The sequence below is a fragment of the Haemorhous mexicanus genome, chromosome 14 (genome assembly GCF_027477595.1).
Source record: "Haemorhous mexicanus isolate bHaeMex1 chromosome 14, bHaeMex1.pri, whole genome shotgun sequence".
Classification (NCBI taxonomy): domain Eukaryota; kingdom Metazoa; phylum Chordata; class Aves; order Passeriformes; family Fringillidae; genus Haemorhous; species Haemorhous mexicanus.
In genome coordinates, this window is record NC_082354.1 from 14353066 (window position 1) to 14373023 (window position 19958).

The 19958-nt window shown below is 42.1% G+C and overlaps 1 protein-coding gene across 1 annotated transcript; it reads right to left on the reverse strand.

Annotated features, from left to right (window-relative positions):
• Positions 1-1642: 1642 nt before the first annotated feature.
• On the reverse strand, positions 1643-13606 carry LAS1L (LAS1 like ribosome biogenesis factor). The gene is made up of 13 exons (XM_059859632.1): positions 13374-13606; positions 12599-12724; positions 12340-12409; positions 11127-11208; positions 9885-10076; positions 9251-9297; positions 8768-8877; positions 7961-8046; positions 6857-7072; positions 5509-5644; positions 4553-4932; positions 3470-3611; positions 1643-2023 (listed from the first exon to the last, which is right to left on the reverse strand). Exons 1-13 carry the CDS (start codon positions 13568-13570, stop codon positions 1933-1935), a joined length of 1875 nt encoding a protein of 624 aa, XP_059715615.1. The 5' UTR covers positions 13571-13606; the 3' UTR covers positions 1643-1932.
• Between the last annotated feature and the right edge of the window lie 6352 nt (positions 13607-19958).

A 19958-nucleotide genomic window follows, 5' to 3' on the forward strand; every position in this document is an offset into this window, starting at 1 on the left:
GTATTTAAAGTTTGTAAATGTATCAAAAGAATTGCAAGAATCTAAAAGAAGTATAGGCTATCACCTGTTCCCTCCTGCTCTATGTAAATGTTTTGCACAATTATTTAATAATATGAAATATGTTATAGTTTATATATATAAAAAATTTTGCTTATTTAATAAAACTGAGAGCCATTGGATTATTTGTTTTTAGGTTTTTATTTTTCAACCCTCTTTCGACAAGACCCCCAAAAAGCTTTTTTGCTCAAAACAACTGTTGCAGTCTGTCCAAGTTATTTCTTGGGGCTTTTTTTAGCTGATTGACTGAAAAACTCCCAAATTCTTTAGGTGGGGTAATGGCAGATACACAAGGCAGTAACTACAACTGATCAAGGTATTGTAGTAGTAGTAGTAGTAGCAGCACATGATTTTACCAAATGCACTTTCTCCAGTGAGAAAAAAACGTTACAGATGGCACAGTATGTGCCAGCACATCCCTATTTGAACTGTTATGCTTGTTTGGAAAAGAAAATTCAGCAATTAAAGTAATTTCATACTCAGCTAAATGCAGTAATAAAGGAACAGATCCCTTTCACTCAGAATTTCCTAAATAAGCCTAATTAACTACTGGGTAAAAGAAGTATTTCTAAAAATACTTGAAAGAAGAAGAGCTTCTATGAAAAATCCCTCAAAACAGAAAGCTTATTTTCTTTTGCATTGGCACTGCTTGCTTTTATAGAAGGAAATATGCAATGTCTGTTCCATTTTTGGATGTGTGGTAACAAGCAATTGCAGCAAAACAGGATAACAAAAAACTAGAGAAGGAGGAATAAAGAAATAATATTTACATTCTGACCATCCAGCTAAACCTTTACTTGAGAGCCAGTGCAAAGAATCCATGAAGCTGCTGCTCAAAACATGCCCTTCAATCCTATGCAATGTGCTGCTAAAGTTGTATGTCCCTTTTTGTATCCCTTCCCTTGATGTGTTACTCCTTCTGCTTAGTAAAACCCAAAAATTACTAGGACTCAGAGAAAGCCTCTGTTTTACCCTCTAGCAGATGCACTTCAAAAAATTCCTACTCAGGAGTCCTGCAATAAACATACACTTAAACTCCTGTGGGTTTTGACAGGTAACTGCAGAAGCCTCTTAAATTCCAATAATACAGAAAAGAAAATAATTCAGTAAAGAAAACTGAATTTAGGAAAAACTATCTGGAAGCCATTTTTCTCAACAACTTTGCAGCAAGTTACTTGTTCAGTCCATTTCTGCAGTAATCACACCAGCTCTCAGCAAACACCACAGTATTGGTTATGAATATCAGCAAAATCATGAACAGAAGTAACATGAAGCAAAACACTTCAATCAAAAAGAGACAGTAGTGGCTTCAAGACTATCACTTGAAAAAACATCGTGACAAAAACATTTCAAAGGTATTTACATATCACATTCAGCCATGCTCTAGCTAGGATTGATCCCTGAAGCTTCATGTGAAATCCTAGACAGGTGAAAACTGTAGCACAATCTTATCCTGGCACGATCACTCCTCCAGGACAGTATCAGCATCAAAGAAATAAGAATGGATCAATCAATAGTCTCACTATTGGGCCAGAGTGAAACATTTTCCAGAGTGAAAACTGAGAAACAGCACCCAGGAGCACGGTTTGCCTCCAGTCAGTTGTATTTATTTATGAAAAAGTTAAGGAACATGGAGGGATGCCAAAATACTCTTAACTATTTGGCAAACTTCAACTGGTTAAGCAAGACAATGGTCACTGTACATATAACTAAAAACACAAGACCTTTATAAAACATTGATTTTACATGGTAAAAATCAATAAATCACAGCAACAACAACTTCTCCTGGAGTGACTATTTTCCCATCATCATTACTAGATCTTCCATGCCGCTTAAGTTGTGCAATACTAAAAGTCAGTGCACTCTGCTGCTGTCTCAGAAAAGTTGAAGGCCACTTTTTATTTTATGGAAGTCATTCTGGGTCCATAACAATCCTCCTGTCATGGGAATATTCAGTTCTGCAGAGCTGTGAGGAAGAGAATAAAGCATATTAGCAGTGGGCTGGTTTCTACACAGAAGGAGATGTAAGTAGTCAAGAAAATCTTCTTCCTTCTGCCTTGGGGAAGTCAGACCACCTTTCTACCACCACATGTCCTTTGGCAAATGGAGAAGCTGCTAGGCAAGGGAAATAAGAGTAATGAACAAACAAGCTGCCATTGTAGCACTCCTGATTCACCATCAAATCTGGATTCTTTCCAGGCACAGCTACAGGAATAAGTGAGGTTCTGCTCCTTTCTATTTGTGGTAGCAACAGGTTTTCCTCATGTTTCTTTCTAAGATTTTCTTTTTCCTTGGCATCCTGCCAGGCTGTAATCTGAGTGGAACAAACTGTCTGCCCTTTTCCCCACACAAGGAGATGCAGAAACAAACACATGTTACTTTTGGCCTGGAGGTGTTTTCTCATTTTCTACATGAGTATTTTCTAGTAATATCAGTTGCATGACACATTACACTGTTCAAAAAACAGTCTGAAATTTACGAATGGGGCTTGTAGATTTTTAGAATTAATATACTATCATTCCTCACCATGACTAAATCATATTTCAAAATGCAGTCTAGGGCATCTTCCTCCAAAGGAATAGGATGTTACTGCTATGGGAAGGTCAATAATTTGATGCCAGGGATCTGAACACAACTCTGAATATGTGAAAATATGAACATGTGCAAGATTTCTTCAGTGAAGTATCCCAGACTGCATGATTCTCAGTCCTTCACATTGCTACCAGATTGGGCCCACCAACCACAGAAAGGAATCAGTGATTAGAAGGCTGTCCAATTGAGTGTTAAGGAAAATAACTACAATTCATTTACATTCTGAAGCATTTTTTGGATTAAAATAATAGAAGATGGGTTTATATGTATGTGATGAAACTGATCCTATGACTTCAAAGTGTGAAATAATGACCCTATTAAAACATTTCCAATGAGCTTCATGTAGTAACAAAGGTGATCTGACTAAAGCTTTATAGAATGTCCCTGTAATTTTCTGGATGATCTGTGTTTCTTTACTGAGGTCAGATCTGCAGCTCTACATTACTAGCTACAGCTCTAAAAGGTCACTGAGCACTGCCAACATATTGAAGATCAAAGCCCCAGCTAATAGAATCTTCAATTTTCAAGCCTGCTGGGGCTATGCTGATACCTGCTAAACAGCAGTATTTCATAATGCTTGGAATGGTTTCTTTTAAAAGAGAGCAGGAGGAATGAAGATAGCAATATTAGAAGATGGCATCCTCAAAGGATACCATTAGGGTTAGGTTTAGAGACAATAGTAGATATTTGGGTCAAACTATTTAAATAGAAGTAAAAAGGAAATCTCAGCCCTAATTTTTCACATGGTAAGGTAAAAGGCACAGAGAGAGAAATACATTTCATGGTTCAGAGGCAAAGTCCCACTCACACCATTACTCACTTTGTGCTGAGAGGCTTCCACTCATCCCTCACTGGCTGATCAAGCAGGGACATCATAGAGTAATTATCCAACATGAGAGCATCAGGGTCATCTGTCTGACCTGGGAGTTTCCCAAGAGGAAAGTCTTTCCATCGTACTTCATCTAGGTAAAAACAGCACAAAACCAAGAAGTCTGAGTTTCCCAAAGAGATTTCTGAAACACAAGATCACCCTCCCCCAGTCCACAAATACTGTCCCCCCTGCAACTCAGCCATTCAAAAAATGATCTGCACCAATGTCACAGAAGCAGAGGACAATTTTGCTTCTGTTCTCAAAACATCCAGTTCTAACAAGCTGCCCACATCAGCATATTTAAGATGTCTCTTTTTTTTTTTCTTTTTTTACTTGAGAAATTTCCCAGTGAATGAATTACAAGAGTTCAGTCTTCTAGTGGATGCTTTTTTTCCCTTTAAATGTCATTTTGACTCCAACTTCTCTCCACCAACTTCCTCCTCCTGTGTCTGAGTCCCTCCATGACTCATCCAAAATTCTTAGCTACAGAGACCTCCAACCCCAATGAGAAAGTACAGCTACTGTAACAAAGCTAACAAAACACTGGATATACTGTTTATTCCTTCTAAAACCCTGTCTTGCTCCTTTCTTTTGTTTGCCACCATGTCACAACTACCATTTGCCCACAGCATGGAACTTAGGTTCACAGACAAACTGTGCTTTCAAATACCCCCAAGTCTGACAAACAGAAGTCCAAGAAACATCCATATTTTCTTCACCATTCTCAGCTGGCAAATATGCTGCCCCATTAGCTGGATACACTGAAATTTTAAACAGTTTAGAAAAGCTTAATAAAAAAATAAAACAGTAATAGCATGCTCCTGAAAAACAAACTCTCAGTATTTTACAAGCTTAAGTGAAATGACTCCTGAACATAAATAAAACACTGAAAAAAACCCATTTTTCAGTAATTTAACATTTAGATGTCTTTGAAGCACAGTTTAATTGTGGCCAGCCCCAAAGGGCTGGGATGTGTCTGCACTTCAATTAACATTTGTCAGTGATGAAGACTGTCTTAGAGCCACTTTTTACCTGCAGTGATCTGCCAGGCAGACCCTTGCAGAGCTGCCCTTTTTTCAGCAATGGCCACCATGGTACCAGGATGAGCAAGTCCTTCCAAAGCATTTGCTTCAGTCACCATCTCTTCTTCCTCCTCTTCCACTTCCTCTACACCATTGTCTCTCTCTGGCACATCTTCTTGTTTCTCTACAGTATGCCCTTGATTTTTAACCTGATTTTCTTGCCTGGCTCTCCACTGTAAGCTCTCTATAGTATAAATTGGCTGTTCACTGCCATCTGAAGAGAGGCCTGGACTGGACAGAGGGGCACCTCCTTCTGTGTAAATGGAAGCAAGGTAGAGCAGGTTCTTCCGAGAAGAACGTGACAAGCGAGGTCTCATGATCGTGAGGATCCTAGAGAGGAAAAAGGGCAATGGAAAAGTCTTAAAAGGATTGGTAAATCTTCATCTGGAGTCTTTTTTGCTTTTAAGTGTGTGTTCTCTCCAGGACAGCTGGCTCACATAACTCATCTAACAGGCAAAATCTGATTATTCCCTGGTCAGTGGATGTTGGAATACTCTGTGATTAAAATTAAGGACTTTGGATACTTCTAACTGAATTACTGCTTTACTGTTTTCTTGTATAGAAGTTAGGAGCTGAGGTAAATTCCTATCACCTGAATAAGGTCACATCTCCACCAAGTTACATTGCTTCTGAACAGGTTGCTTTTTTAAATACCTCCCCAGATAACTTCTGCTTTCATTTGGAAGGCAAGGCGCAATCTTTTAAAATTCTTTTCCTTCTCTTTGTGTGCAATCAATGGAGAGGTGAATAGCAGCAAGCATGGCTTTATATGCACTTGTTACAATTTCTACAAGGTGCAAAGAAAGGCAAGTGAATGCAGCTATAGCTCAGCATATCACTAGGGAAGCAAGGCTGTTACAGAGCACTGTTTGCTGTTCCTTTTCTAGGTCACAGCATCAAACTTACATCTGAAGAAGATGTGGGGTTGCCCAGCAGGGAGCTTGCAAGCAACTGTCAGTCACTCTTATCCACTGCAAAGGAACTTTATGGAGGAACAGCTCCTTCACAGACACCTGCTTGTTACACTGTTGTTTTTTCTTCCCTTCAAAGATAATGAAAACAAAAGGGTGTTTAAAACTCATCAAAAATATACTCTTCACCCCTCTGCATTTTTACTGGAACTCATCCTCAAATAAGCTGTCATTTTAACCCAAGTGCACAACCAGATGTACCAACCAAATACAACATCAAGGTTATTATAAAGGACTTGACAACACATGGACAGCTCAGGTAGCTCCACCTGACCTGACCACAAAGCAGAGCAGACATTCCCATGGCCCTGTGCATGTGTCACAACAGACAGGAAAGCCACAAGATGTGTTTGAACAGTATTATCCCAAATAAATGCAGTGTACTGCATCTGGGACCCAGTATCATTCCAGACAGCTCTGCAAACAGTAGATTTAACAGCTGGGAACCAGCACCATTCAGGGATCTTGGTACATCATAGAAATGCTCAGCACTGACTGAAAGCACCAAATCTTAACCTATGACTGCCTGAGATATTGCCAAAATCTTTGTGCAGACCAGAGCAAAATCTCTGAGCCAGACCAGGAGAGGACAAAAGAGGCACCAAAATTAAGGGGTGCAAACCTCTGCAAGGATACACAATGTCACAGTATAAAAATCCTGTTAGGAGAAACCTGGGACACTGAATAATTAAGGCTCTTCAGTGCCTATCTCTGGAACGAAACATAAAGTCTGCCAATTTTAACAGTTCTAAAGAGTCAGGAAATGAAAACAAAATACTACTTATTACATGTAAGTTTAGAAGGCATAAAAATTCTGTGACAGGATCAATAAAGGACAGCAACACTATTTAGTATTTGATAAAGGCAGGCTTCTGTTACGGGAGAAAAGAAGTGGGAACAGGGATCTCATAACACACCACATGTAACAGTAGCAGATAGCATATAAGGATGTTATTTCCTACAAGTATTGATATCTGGAGAAATTAGCACTTAATGGCTTGATCTTTCCTGTGAGAGATTTGCTTTTCCTATCTTGAGGACGCTGCAGCACACTTATCAATAACAATTTTAAATTTTTGCTAAGAAATACATGACATGAACAAGCTGCAGGTGAAAAGTCCAAGAAATGCAACAATAAAAGCTTTATGTTCACATGACAAAATGTACTAATTAGGCTACTGGACTTTATGTATAAAGGTCCCACCATTTTACTAGTACAGTTTTACACAGTACAGAAAAAGCTCTTATACTTTTTTAAACACAGAAATTGCAGACACACTCACCAGCATTTACTTTGGCAATGCCAGTCAGCAACTCAGAAATCCAGTTGATCAAGAAGTGTTGCCGGAGTTCTGAAGAGTCAGAACATTCCTTTAGCTCTATAAACATTTTCTCTATTAGGATCTGTGTAAAACTTCGTGAAAGCAGACCTGACAGCAAAGGCTGCCAAAAGCAGTAAAATGCTGGGGGAATTTTGAATTGCCATACCTCTTTATTTGCTGCAATGAGAAGAAAAAAACAAATCAGAGAAGACAGAAATTGGTGCTCTGTAATTTTTTATGAAATACAGGTGTGACACTTGTGCCAAACTAAAGAGGTTTGTCCGACTCCAGGATATTTCCTGAAGTCCTCGCTGAAACTATTATTTTTCTTATGCTAGGCAAGTAAAATAAGTAGCAATTTGATAATTAGCACAAAGAAACTATTAACACAGGAAGATCTATCTGTTTTGCTAATCCCTTTCCAGTTTCAGCTTATCTCACATATAATTAAGAGCTACTCTATCTAAAAAATATACTGCAAAGAGAAGGTTCATTGAGCAAAGCATCAAAAAAATGAAAAAGCTTTTAAATTTTTCTACTGTTATATAGTGATGAAAATTTTATAATCTTTCTTGGAAAGTTCTTTGGCTGTGAAATAGGGAAATATTTTCATTCACTCTAGGTGCCTAGTTCTCCTGCAAACAAAAAATGCAACTCCACACATTTGGGTAGCAGTTTGGAACTAAGATGCAGCTGGTGAATGAGGCTCAAAAAACCCCATCCATTTTGATTTGCTTCAAATATTCAGTGTAGAAGAGAAACTAGTGTGAGTTCCTGAAATCAGCAACTATTGCAGAAAAGGGTACAGATGCAAGCTTTGAAAGATGTTTTGGCTAGATATTCAGTGCTGAAGAGCTATCCTTCCATCCCAAGAGTTTCATACAAAAGCAGTAGCTAAGCATGGCCATAAGGGGTTCTGGAGAACAGGGCAAAAATGTTTAAGGACCCAGATATACAAAAAATATGCAGCCAATTAGAGATTGCAATAAAATGAGAAAAAAATAACAGACTTTGTCATTACACTACCTATACATTTTCTACTTGTGTGATGCATAAAACACTCACCTTCATACTTGATATTTAGCATCTTCAGACAATCCATCTTTGGGATGAGAAAGCCATCACTGAGAAGAGCTTCAGCCACTGCTGCCCTAGAGCAGAGAGACTTATTACTGCCACTTATTCCTTTATGCATCAAAACACTACCTGCAGCAGTTCTGAAACAAGTCTGACTGCCAAACACCTGGAACTGTGAGGAGGGAATGGAGAATTTTTTAAGAGACCCGGTAATGCTGTTCTTGTATGGCATATATATTTATATTCAAAACATCAGGAGTTACAGCTCTTATCTGTAACATGATACTCTCTCCCCTCTGCAGTTACACCATTTTGATTCCTCAAAGCAGGTCAAGATCTCCATGCAAATTTCTATGGTAATAAGGAAGTCTCAACACACTAGGTACTAGAGGCTCTGTAGTAGTAGAAATATAAAAAATATAGAAATGCCAAGTATTGCCCTGCAGTTTTGAAGAATTCCAAAGGTTACTGTGAAATCAAAATCTCTACAGGATAGAAAAGCTTTTGAAGAGCTCAATCCTGGGAGTTTTTTTGGAAGCTTTTGAAGACATCTGAAGATGCTGCATGCCTTGGGGCCAGCATCTCTAAGTCTGGGAGAACACCTTGGAGAATATCTGGCACAAGCCCCATTGCTCATTAGCACACATCAACAACTCAGTCCTCAAAGATGTTGAGGAAATCAACTAATTGCTTTCTCCATGATCAGCTACAGGACACTATGAAAAGGCAATTTCATAGGTCTACAGCCCAGATCAGCACCATACCTTTCATCTCAGTTCTTTATCAGAGACATACCTGTTTTCCTGCATCAGGTCTTTGATCTGAGCCAAAATCCAGTCCAATTCTGAAGAGGAATCAGACCACAACTCTCGAGACTTTGAAAGAGATGGCATAGTCTGCACAACCTGAGTGAAGGGAAAATTCAAGCATTAACAGAAAATACACTCCCATGACAAAGACAATATTGCTATGACAAGAAGATGCACGTGCCACCTGTACTTCATCACCAGCACCTGAAAAAGTTCACAGATGTTCCCCTTTCTTGGAATCTCCAATAAGCACAGATCTCCTTTAGAAACCTGAACAAAGTACCCACATTAGGAACTGTCAGAGCTCAGCTTGTTCTCTGTAGTGAAGTTTTCCTTTGGCAAGCCATGTATGACAACACTAGCAGATAGATCTGAGCAAGAACTAAGTAAGGCAACAAGGAAGAGAAAACATATTGCCCAAGAAAGAAAAGAGAATTAATGAAAGTGCTGATCATCAGAGTGCACTTACCCGGAATTGCTCATTCTTGTAAGATATCAGAACATCTCTGACTTTTTCTAGAAATAAACATAAATATATCATTTAAGCAGAAGATCAACTATGTGAGGGAATTTTGTATCTAAGAAAGCTGCTTAGTTTTGCTAAATTTACACTCAAGGAAGGTGTCAGTCAAATGAAGCCAGCAATTCTGTTGAGACAACACATTGAAGGCTCCCAAAACTCCCAGACTTTTCCAGCAACATGAATTTTCTCAAGTGGGGCTGAACCACAATTTCCATATTTTATCACTAACAGTAGCTAAAGACAGGTAAGCTAGATAAACCCAGACAGCTAAAAAACAAATTCCTAGATTGGTGTAGGAAGAAATTGTTCCCACATGCAGTTTATATCCTGATGCATATTTGTATTCATTATACTCGCATTTTGCATCAATTGCAACAGCACTACAGCTATTCACAAAGTGCTAAAAATTTGGAGAAATACTACCAAACCAGTCAGTCAACAACAGGAATCCACCAGGACCCAAAGAGGAATCCCAAAACCTGAGCTGAAGGTGTAACTTTACGCTAGAAGATGACACATTTAAACTGCTTTCTTTAGCATATCCAATCCTTGTATCTGCTGCCGCTCTAGGAACACCTACCATGGAATTCCTTGTGTTTCTGACAGGCCTCATGCTGCGGGGTTCGAATCTCCCATGCATCACCATCCAAATCTGCATTTGCTTCTACTTCTTCCTGCTCTTCTTCCTCATCCTCATCTTCTTCACACAAGTTATTGCCCAGCTGACGGTTCCAGTACATCTTTCGTAGCCACTCCAGCACAACATCACAACCTAACAGAGAACAGAAAACATCTTCTCAGGGAGGATTTCTTTGTTATGGCAAAAAATAGTAGGTGGCATATTGCTAACTTGAATAATGCAAATAAATGCTATTAACCAGTTATGAAGCCTGGAAACACAAAATACTCCACTAATGAATGGAGTGAACAAGTTAAAAAAACCCAAACAAACAAAACCCCCCAAAACCAAACCAAAACCAACCTCCAGAAAGAAACCAGGAAAAAAAAAAACCACCAATCCAGTATCACAGGCATGGTAACTACCCATCATATTTTTGGGAGGGAAAAAAAATGACTGGACACTGTTATAGACAGCACCCTGCTCAAGCTAGGTCAAATTTAAGCAGCAACTGGGTCCCTGCAGTGGCATTCAGATGAGAAAATGAGTCAGTACTTTAGTATCACCATGGTCAACACAGCATCTACAACAATAACAGAATATTTTTTGTGAAGGGACTACACTACGCATACATGAAATAGAATGGAAAGGAAATACCTTTACTTTCCTCAGCATTTTCCCAATCCAATCTAAGGACCATGCTGAAGATTATTTAACTGGATTCTCAAGCCTTAACCCAAAATTTCGAGGAGTCTCTTCAAATGCTATGAGCTGGTCATTCACTCAGGCTTGGAGTATCCACATTTCTCCCTAAATGGGATTTTTTAAGAGTCTTAGATATCACTAAACCATCAGAAAAAGCTTCTACCTATTTCCCCAAGAGGAATTTCCTGTGCTGTAAAAAAGCAAAAGCACCAAGCTGTTGCAACCAGCTGTTGTTGTTTTGAGTAATTTTTTCAGGGATAGGGGAAAGCCTCTGAACATTTGCCCTGTGAGGAACCACAGGACACAGCTCAGCTATCCTGGCAGGGCAGTGGCAAGTCCTCTCAGAGTCTGATATCACATCTCTCCCTGCCTGTCCTGCAGCACCCCAAAACGGAGGCAGGGGTGCTCCCCTCAGGGCCTGCAGCTCTGGCATTGCCACCCCAGGCAATGTGCCCATGCCACCCCTCCCAGTGCCAGCTGCTGGTGGCACTCACTCACCCTTGCGGCACAGGGCCAGCCGCGGCAGCTTCCCGTGCGTCAGCTCGTGACGGAGATCCACGACCCACACGGGGATGTCCACCTGCAACAACAGCCAGCAGCTGACCCCTCTGCTCCCACTGCACCAGCCCTGCACAGCTGCAGAGAGCCTCCACCAGGTGGGAACAGCACCTTCCTGGCCACTCCTGCGCTGTAGCTCCCCTGTTGCCCACTTCAAGAGTGGGCCAAGATCTCCCAGCTCTCTGATGCCACTCCTCCTGTGGGCTAGGATCCATACAAACTTGCATTTTACAGTTTAAGTCCTTCAGCGTTACATGCAACAAGAGATTTCTTCTTAGACAGAGGTGTTACATGTAATCTCATGTAACTGAGAAGCAATTAAACTGTATTTAAATGACATTCTGGATAACTATGTATCAAAGACACAAATAATATCACATATAACACTGAAATTTACACAGTAATTTGCATGCAGTTTTTTGCAGCTTTCCTGAGGACAACTACCTTTAACTATGCAGGACCTTTGCTTTTAAGCTTGATCAGTTTTAAAAAGTGAGAAGCAGAACTTTTCTCAAAAGCCCAGGAAAAAAAATAAAAATCAATTCATCATTCCCACCCAGGGGCCCAAACATATCCAGAAGAGTCTTGAATACTATCTGTCCTTCACTGTCAAAATTTGTTCATTCCCAGGTGTGATGCTCAGTGCAGCTGGCAGTAAAAGGACTCAAGTTGGTTCTTATACTACAATTACAGCTTGAACCTTTCCTCCTCCACACGAATGGAAAAGCTCACCTGAAGAAAAAGACATGAGATGAAAATACCTGTAAATGTGAGTCTTTACATATAGCCTTGCTTGTCAAAGACTAGGATTTATAAACCACAGATTTAGCTCTTTTTCCACAGTTGCTAAGAAAGCAAATTGTGTGACAGTATATCAAGTGGGACTACACACATGTAAATCATTTGATCACACGTGATTCAAAAACCTTTAATGATCATCATCCTTTTTTACTTTTATTGTGACTTCAAAGAACAAATTTTATATCCAGTTGCAATAAACCTGTTTAAAACTTTGCAGCTGGAATAAACAAGCATCTATAGCTGTTATTTTGGTTACAAAAGAATGATCCCGCACAATTTCAATGTTCCCCCACATTCACTCCGTGTTGTTAATAACCTATAAATTATCAAGCAACTCTTATTCAATAGTTACCTCTCTCGCTAATTGCCTCAGAGGAATGTTGGCCGCCTTCTGTTTCCTTTCTGTGATCAAGTTGACAAATCTGCATGTGGGTTACAGAAAAACTAAATTACTATCAAGAGCTGCAGAGAAACTTGGAACTCCAGAGACAAACTCCCTGTGTACTATACAATGCTGTGATCCGAGAGATGCAAAGTGAACTCACACAGTGGAATAATGACATCTGTCCAGGTCTTTCTCTCAAAAGCACAAGGGCCTTGAGAGCCCTTACCTTACAAGAGCCAGCCCATAAGACAGGATGAGCTCGTGTGACTTCAATCTGCCAGATGAATCGAGGACCTTACAGCGAATCAGTTCTGCCGTGGAGTCCACTGCAAGAGGCATTTTTGGACCATACCTGGAGGCAAAGGAAAACCAGGTGAGCAGGCTCACACAAATACACTCACCCAGTAAAAAGGGCAGCTTTCCCACTACATTTTGTGCTCTGTGATACATTACAGCCTAAGAAATTGTATGCTGAGACAGCATCAAAGGCTCTTTCCAGAAGAGTTCTATTGAAACAGAGCGGTTACACGGTTACTCCTAAGCACACATTAAATGAATATTTACTGATACACCAAGCTCACAGACAAGATGCTTTACCTAGGCGGGTCTTGTGTACGGATGCAGCAGAGGCAGTTTAAGGGGCTTGGATATGCTCGCTGCCAGAGAAATCAGCCCGTGAAGTTGCGGACATGCAGGGCTTCTGCCCCACCCTGCTCCCAGGGGGCCACCGTGCTCTGGGCATAAGCTGCGTGCCCGGAGCCTCCCGCAAAGGAGCCAAACAAGACGGGGCCGCCAGCCCCGCTGCACCGCCAGCCTGCCCACACAGCCCCGGCCGCGGAGCTGCTCCGGCGGGAGCTGCGCTCGGCTCCTCCGCAGCCCCCGGGCCCAGGACCGCGAGCGCCGGGCACAGCCGGGGCCGAGGGCACAGAGCGGCCGCCCCAGGGACACAGGGGCGGCCCCGAGCCCCGCATCGCTGCCCGCCCGCGGCGCGCGGCCCGTACCGGCTCTTCCATGCCGAGACGCGGTCCAGCGCGTCCTGCTGCAGCCGGCTGTCTCCGCAGTACAGCCCCACCATCACCTGGTCCCACTCCGCCCGGCCCCTCCACGCCACCACCGTCTGCAGCGGCTTCAGCCGCTTGCGGGCCGGGGACGAGCTCGGCTGCCCGCGGCGCCAGGCCGGGCCCGCGCGGGCCGCCATGCCGCCAGCGCCGCTCCTCGCTCCGCCTCCCCGGCCCGCCCGGGCCCGGCCCGGCCCTGCCCGCGCCGCTTCCGCTTCCCGCGCCCGCCGCTCGCTCTGGGTGCGGCCGCCTGAGGCGAGCCCGTCCCCGCGGCTGCTGCAGGGGTGCGGCCGGGCTGGCGGCTGCATCCTCTGCGGCCCCCAGGGCTCGGGGCCAGGGCGTTCTCCCCTTGTGCGTGCGGGGAGCTGAGGGACGGCGAGGTGTGGTGTCCTGAATCAGGGCGAGAGAAGCCTTGCGAGAAAGCACAGGAGCATCCCCAAGAGCCACCCTACGTGCCCCATGTTGCCCAAACGCTTCTTGAGCTTTATCAGCCTCGGTGCTGTGACCACTTCCCTGGGGATTCTGTTCCAGGGCCCAACCACCTTCTGGGTGAAAAGTCTTTTCTTAATAGCCAACCTAAACGTCCTCTGACTCAGGTTCATGCGATTTCCTCGAGTCACTGGTCACGAGAGTGAAGAGTTTGGTACCTGCCCCTCCACTTCCCCTGGTGAAGATGTTGAAGAACACAATGAGGTCTGACCTCAGTCTTCTCCAGGCTGAACAAACCAAGTGACCTCAGCCACTCCTATAGCTTCCCCTCCAGACCTCTCCCCTTCCTCCCGGCCCTCCTTTGGGTGCCCAAAACAGCACAGAGTACTCGAGGTGGGGCAAGCACACTTCTTGGTGAAGAACTTTTTTCTGATATCCAGCCTAAACCTCCCCTAAGACAATGTCAGGTCATTCCCTTGGGTCCTGTCCCTGGTCACCAATGGGAAGAGATCAATCCTGTTCCTCCTTTTCTCCTCATGAGGAAGTTGTAAATTGATGAGTTTTACCCTCAGTTTCCTCCAGGCTGAACAGAAAAAGTGACCTCAGCCCTGCTCATCCAGGTTCCCCTCAAGGCCCTTCACCAGTTCTTGATTTTTATGCAACAAAATACCTACATGGGGTTTTTTTTGTTCAAAAAGTACATAACCTACACTACTCAATACCATTTTAATGTAATGTACTTTCTTGATGCATAGATATAAATTAGGAATATTCCCATGTTAACTGGATAGTCTTGTTATGTACGTTTAATTCTGAAATAACTGAAGTTTTTGAGTTATAAAAAACCCGACATCCTGTTGTTTATATAGCAGGATGATGTGCTAAGATTATTTTGTTTAGGAAGTAAAAAATTCAGTATACAATAATGTTTAAGTTTTTAAATTTCATTAAGGTTGTATTTTTATTTCAGTTTTGATTAAGTTTTGTCTGTATGTATGATTTTTCTGTTCACAATAGCATTTTAAGGCTACTTTTTTTTTCTTGAAACATGAAGTAACTTCTTTCTATTCCAGTGCAAGTGAAAGAAAAAACACTGCAAACATTTCAGGCACAAAGCACATAATACTTTTGAGAGGCAATGATAGTTGGTAATATGTTTTTATTTTGAATCAGAATAAAGACTCAGAAACTGGGTATCTCAGATTGTCAGGATGCACTGGAGGCCAGCAATTCCTGGCAGGTCACTCAGTGAGCCAGAACCCAAGCACGAAACCAAAACTGCTGGAGCGGGGTTCTCATCAGCGCGGCCCCAGCTACACAGCACCAGGTGAGGGGTGCTCAGGGCACAGCTGAAATGCCAGAAATGGCACCCAGATTCAGCCAAGGCTCCTCATCCTGAGGCAGAGCTGTGCTGATGAGGAGGGAATCTACAGACCCTGATTAGCACCACATCCCGTGACTGTTTTCCAGGGTCACACAGACCACTGATCACCAGTCACATCCAGAGGGAAGCAATCACTTTGGTTAGACCACAATGAGACATTTTGATTGAGTAAAACCATTTGGTTGCAATAATGACAAAACAAGAGAAAACATCTGCCTGTTTAACATGAAGTTACAATAGTGTATTGATACAGAAGTAATGTTCAAGATAAGAAAGATGTAATGAGGCATTTTTAGCTCATGAAAATTTTTTCATCTTTATTGGTTAGAGAGTGGGAAAAAACCCCACTTTTCCTAGAACCATAGAATGTCTCAAGTTAGAAGGGACCCATAAAGATCATCAAGTCCAACTCCCTACTCCTTGCAGGACTATACAACAGTAAACCATGTGGCAAAGAGCACTTTTGCCTCCTGTAATGAAAGTATCAGTAAAAAAAACCATATTCTTGCAAAATGGCTTAGGATTTTTCAGTAAAAAATTACTTCACACATGCTGACCAGTCCTGCCTGCTAACTTAAACTGACCTGTGAATCAGCATGGAATAAATACAGCTCCCCCTCCTTTTTCATGTTCCCAGCACTCCCCAGTGTGGAAGCATGAGGAGTTGCTTGTCACTGGAAAATATCAACCGAGCTTCATACAGCACAGTATTGTTGGGGAAACGGGGCCTGGGCTTGGCAACATGGCTTTGCCAAGAAGGTGAGAGTCCTTCCCTTCTCTAGGCCACAATTCTGTCTCGTGGAGTCCCTTAGTTGAATGTTTCCCCAGCAAGAGGAGCACTATGAGGCATTTTGCTTCAGTGAATGATAAGGGAAAAGCCTTGCTGCCTGCTGGTATTACCCATTATGAGAGTAGTTTGTGGGGTGATGACTCCAGTGCAGCCCAGGAAAGAAAGGGGCTTAGGCTTATCTGTGCTTATGACTGGCTCCTTTTGCCTTGCTGGGGAGCTGGTAATTATAAAATTATAGAATGCAGTGAGTTGGAAGGGACCCACAAGGATCACTGAATCCAACTCCTGAGATCATTGTCCAAATGAATTTTGAACTCAGACAGGCCTGGTGCTGTGACCACTGCCCTGGAGAGCCTGGTTCCCAAAGATGAGCTAATTGGTCTGCACAATTTACTGGTGGGTGAACTCTTAAAATTTATCTTTGGGATTATTAAAGAGAAAAAAGCCTCAACCCCTCATTCAGCAAAGCATGTGAGATTGTGTTTCATTTTGAGTGTGTCTGGGAGTGAGGCACCTATTTAAGTGGCCTTAAGATCCCAGCCACCTGGTTGGAGCAAAAGCTTCCTATTTATTCTGGACTCATGCTGGGAGATAATAAATGTGAGCATTGCTTTGATGGTCTTTCTCTCACAGCCCTGATTGGATGCCTCAGGTAATAACATCATTGGTAATAATGATGAAGCCAAAGCACCTGTGGTTTCAATGCAGTTTGTATCAGCTTGTCACTGACCATAGATAACTATTTGAGTAACTTGGAGTGGTGAAATCACATCTTCATGGTTCCTGTTCCTTGTGCAAACTGCTGTAAATTGCACTTTACAGTTGCATCATAGATGCAAGGTGTAAGTCCCTCTGACTATATTTTTTTCTAAAAGGCTTCCTCTCTGCCTGTTCTTGAGCTTTATGAACTGGAAAGCGGCAATTTCTAAATGCACTGAACAGAGCCATGGTACTCTTAGAAAGACTTTCCATACCCTAGTAGTTTTACTTTAGTGAGTGTCTCAGGCTCATCTCCATTTGGGAGATTTCTCAGCATCATTTAAACTGTACGTCTTGCTGATGCTGCATAAATGGAGAAAAAATAGACAATAGAAATAAAATTATTTGCTACTCTTTCCCTTCCTACCTTATTCCTGTCTAGACTTACAGAGTCATAGAATCATAGAGTATGCTGAGTTGGAAGGGACTCTGAAGAATCATTGAATCTAACTCCTAGCCCTGCACAGGACCATCCCTAAGAATCCCAATAAAGGGAGTCAAATTTTCCTGTAAATTTCATTTACAGAAAACTTCTTCAATATTTGCAGTCTTTCTCATCTCAGACTCCCTTCCACACTGCTGTGAGACATCCTCCATAAGCTCCTGCAAAATGCTGATATCTGCTCTAGAGTTAGCCCCTTCCAGGTACTCCTTGCTGTTCCTCCAACTTGGAGCTACTTGTGTGCACTCTGCTGACCCAGTGCAATAGCAGAGAGCTGGAAGTATATCAGAGAATCACAGAATATTCTGAGTTGGAAGGGACCCACAAGGATCATCGTGTCCAACTCTTAGAATGGCCCAGGAGGGATTAAACAAACCACCTCAATGGTGTTAGCACCATGCTCTAACACACTGGGCTAATGCCAGGTTCTGTATAGTTATGGAGACATGAACTACCCTGGAGCCAATTAATCTGTTTTACCTCATTGGAATCCCTTGTCTTCTGTATACCACCTCATACCTTCCTCCTCCTTGCCTTTGTATTAACAGGTTGGGAAGGACACAATGTCTAACATTCATGCTGTGCATCACTGGTACAAGCAGGACCTGAACCCTAGCACTCTTCCTTGCCTCTGAAACTGAAACTGAAAACTGATGTTTGCTACAGATTGTGATACAGTCTCGGGGGTAAAAGCCACTTGCTCTGACCCAAGCCCTGAAAATGTAGACTTCTCCGCCTCAAAATCCATCAACCCATGGCAAATATTTTTAGATGTGCCTGTGCAGGAGGAAAATTCAAAGAAAACCTTGCCAGGGAGATCTTTTCTGTGACTCATCTGTTCTAGGAGGGGAGAGTTTCTTTTTCATGTCTCAGCTGGGAGCGGTCCATCCTCCAGTTCCTCAGCAGGCCAGTTTCTGATGTGTTTCTGAGCCTGCACTAACACAGGGCCAGAGAGGGAGGACTGTGCTCTCTGTCAGTGATTTGAGGGGAATCATCCTCTTTTAAAATATGCCTTTCTGTCTCCCTCCCCCACTTCCCTTTTTCCTTCTTCAGTGTTGCCACCTTGTAGTATTTTAATCAGAGGAAGCAGATATATCAAGGAAGTCAATGGCAGGGGCGAGGTGGGTGGGGGGGGGACAGAGAGGAAGAGGAGGAAAATCACATCACAGCCCAGTCTGCCAGTGTAAACACTTGATGATTTCCTGTTATTGTAGCCTAAAATGTACCATGACATCATTTGCTCGCCTCCCAGAATCACCCAGAAGGAGGAAAAGCCAGCATTCCCAGCCCGCCCCCAGCGTGAATCCAGGGGATTCAGACCCTATAAGGCAGTGAAGCTCTGCTAGCAGCAAAGATAGTGTTTCGAAAGCTTTCTTGTTCTTGGCAATGTGGAAATTTCACAAACAGGAAAAATTGCTTTTACTTTTCCTAAAGGGGAACCGTTTATGCCTCATGAAATATTAATGCTCTGAACTACAGTTACTTTGGAGGCAGAGCTGAAATACATGAAATGTTCTTAGCTGAGGACAAACACAGGGAAGCCCCTCACCAAAATCACATCAGTTTATCATTATCAGACATCTACTTTTCTATAATACCCACTTTCATTCCAAATCACTCTACACACAAGACAGTTAAGTCAAAAACTCTGGATTATATAAAAGAGTACAAAATGAAATTAATCTGATCATTTTGAAAGGTGAAGCTAGCTCTCAATATAGCAGATATTGCCAGTGAAATGTTCTTCCTCTATTTCTGAGCATTAAATAAATTCCTGGAAAGTTAAGAGCCAAGCTCTGTGGAGCCTAGATACACAAACTATCCTAGAATTTGACTCAAAAAGTCAGGTTTCTGTCTCAGTTACAGTTAATCACTCAGTCTGCACCACTGTAGGGAAGAACAGAATCAGGTTCATTGAGTTGGGCTCTTGTAACTTCTTTTGAGAAGGACAATAACTAGGCTGATTTCACAGCACATCCTTCAGCTGCAACCTCTTTGGTCAGACTTTCACATGACCAGAGTGGGATATCTGCAAAGTCTGTTTGTTTTTTTTTTTTTTTTTTCCTAAACAAGGTTAAAAATTTCATAAATACAGTACTGTATGTATAATAATTTGGACTCATACCCTCTCTTGCACACCTGCCAACTGCATGATTATCAGTAACTGCAATGTAACTTTTTGTTATTGAAACATGAGAGACCAGTGTTTTCATGTTATATGTAAGGAAAATGAGACACTAAGATTAAATGAACCTGTCTTCTACAGAATAAAATGAATTGTCTTCATCTGGGTTTAAGCTAATCCTATGCCTCAAGATAGTATCAGAATATTAGATTTGTTTTACCATAAAGTAGACTTGAAATTCTGAAGAGAGTCAGCCTTGAGAAGAATACAAGCAAGTATAATAAATAAAACACACCTGAGACTGATATTAAAAGGAAACAGAATGGTCTTGCAGTTTACTGGACAAAAAGTAAAATCATGTCTAAATTTGCTGGATTTAGTTTCACTTGGACTTACTGGAATACGAAAGTGGGCTGTTCTCCATGAGCTATTTTTGGATAGGAAAACCAAGATATTCAATTCTTCACCATGCTGAGCTGTTTTCAAAGCTTTATATACAAGATGATTATCACTCATTAGGTGGTTTGCTCTTCATTCCCAATGCTGCAGGGTACAGCGCTAGGAACTGAAATTAATTTATGCAGAGCTGTGCCAGGACC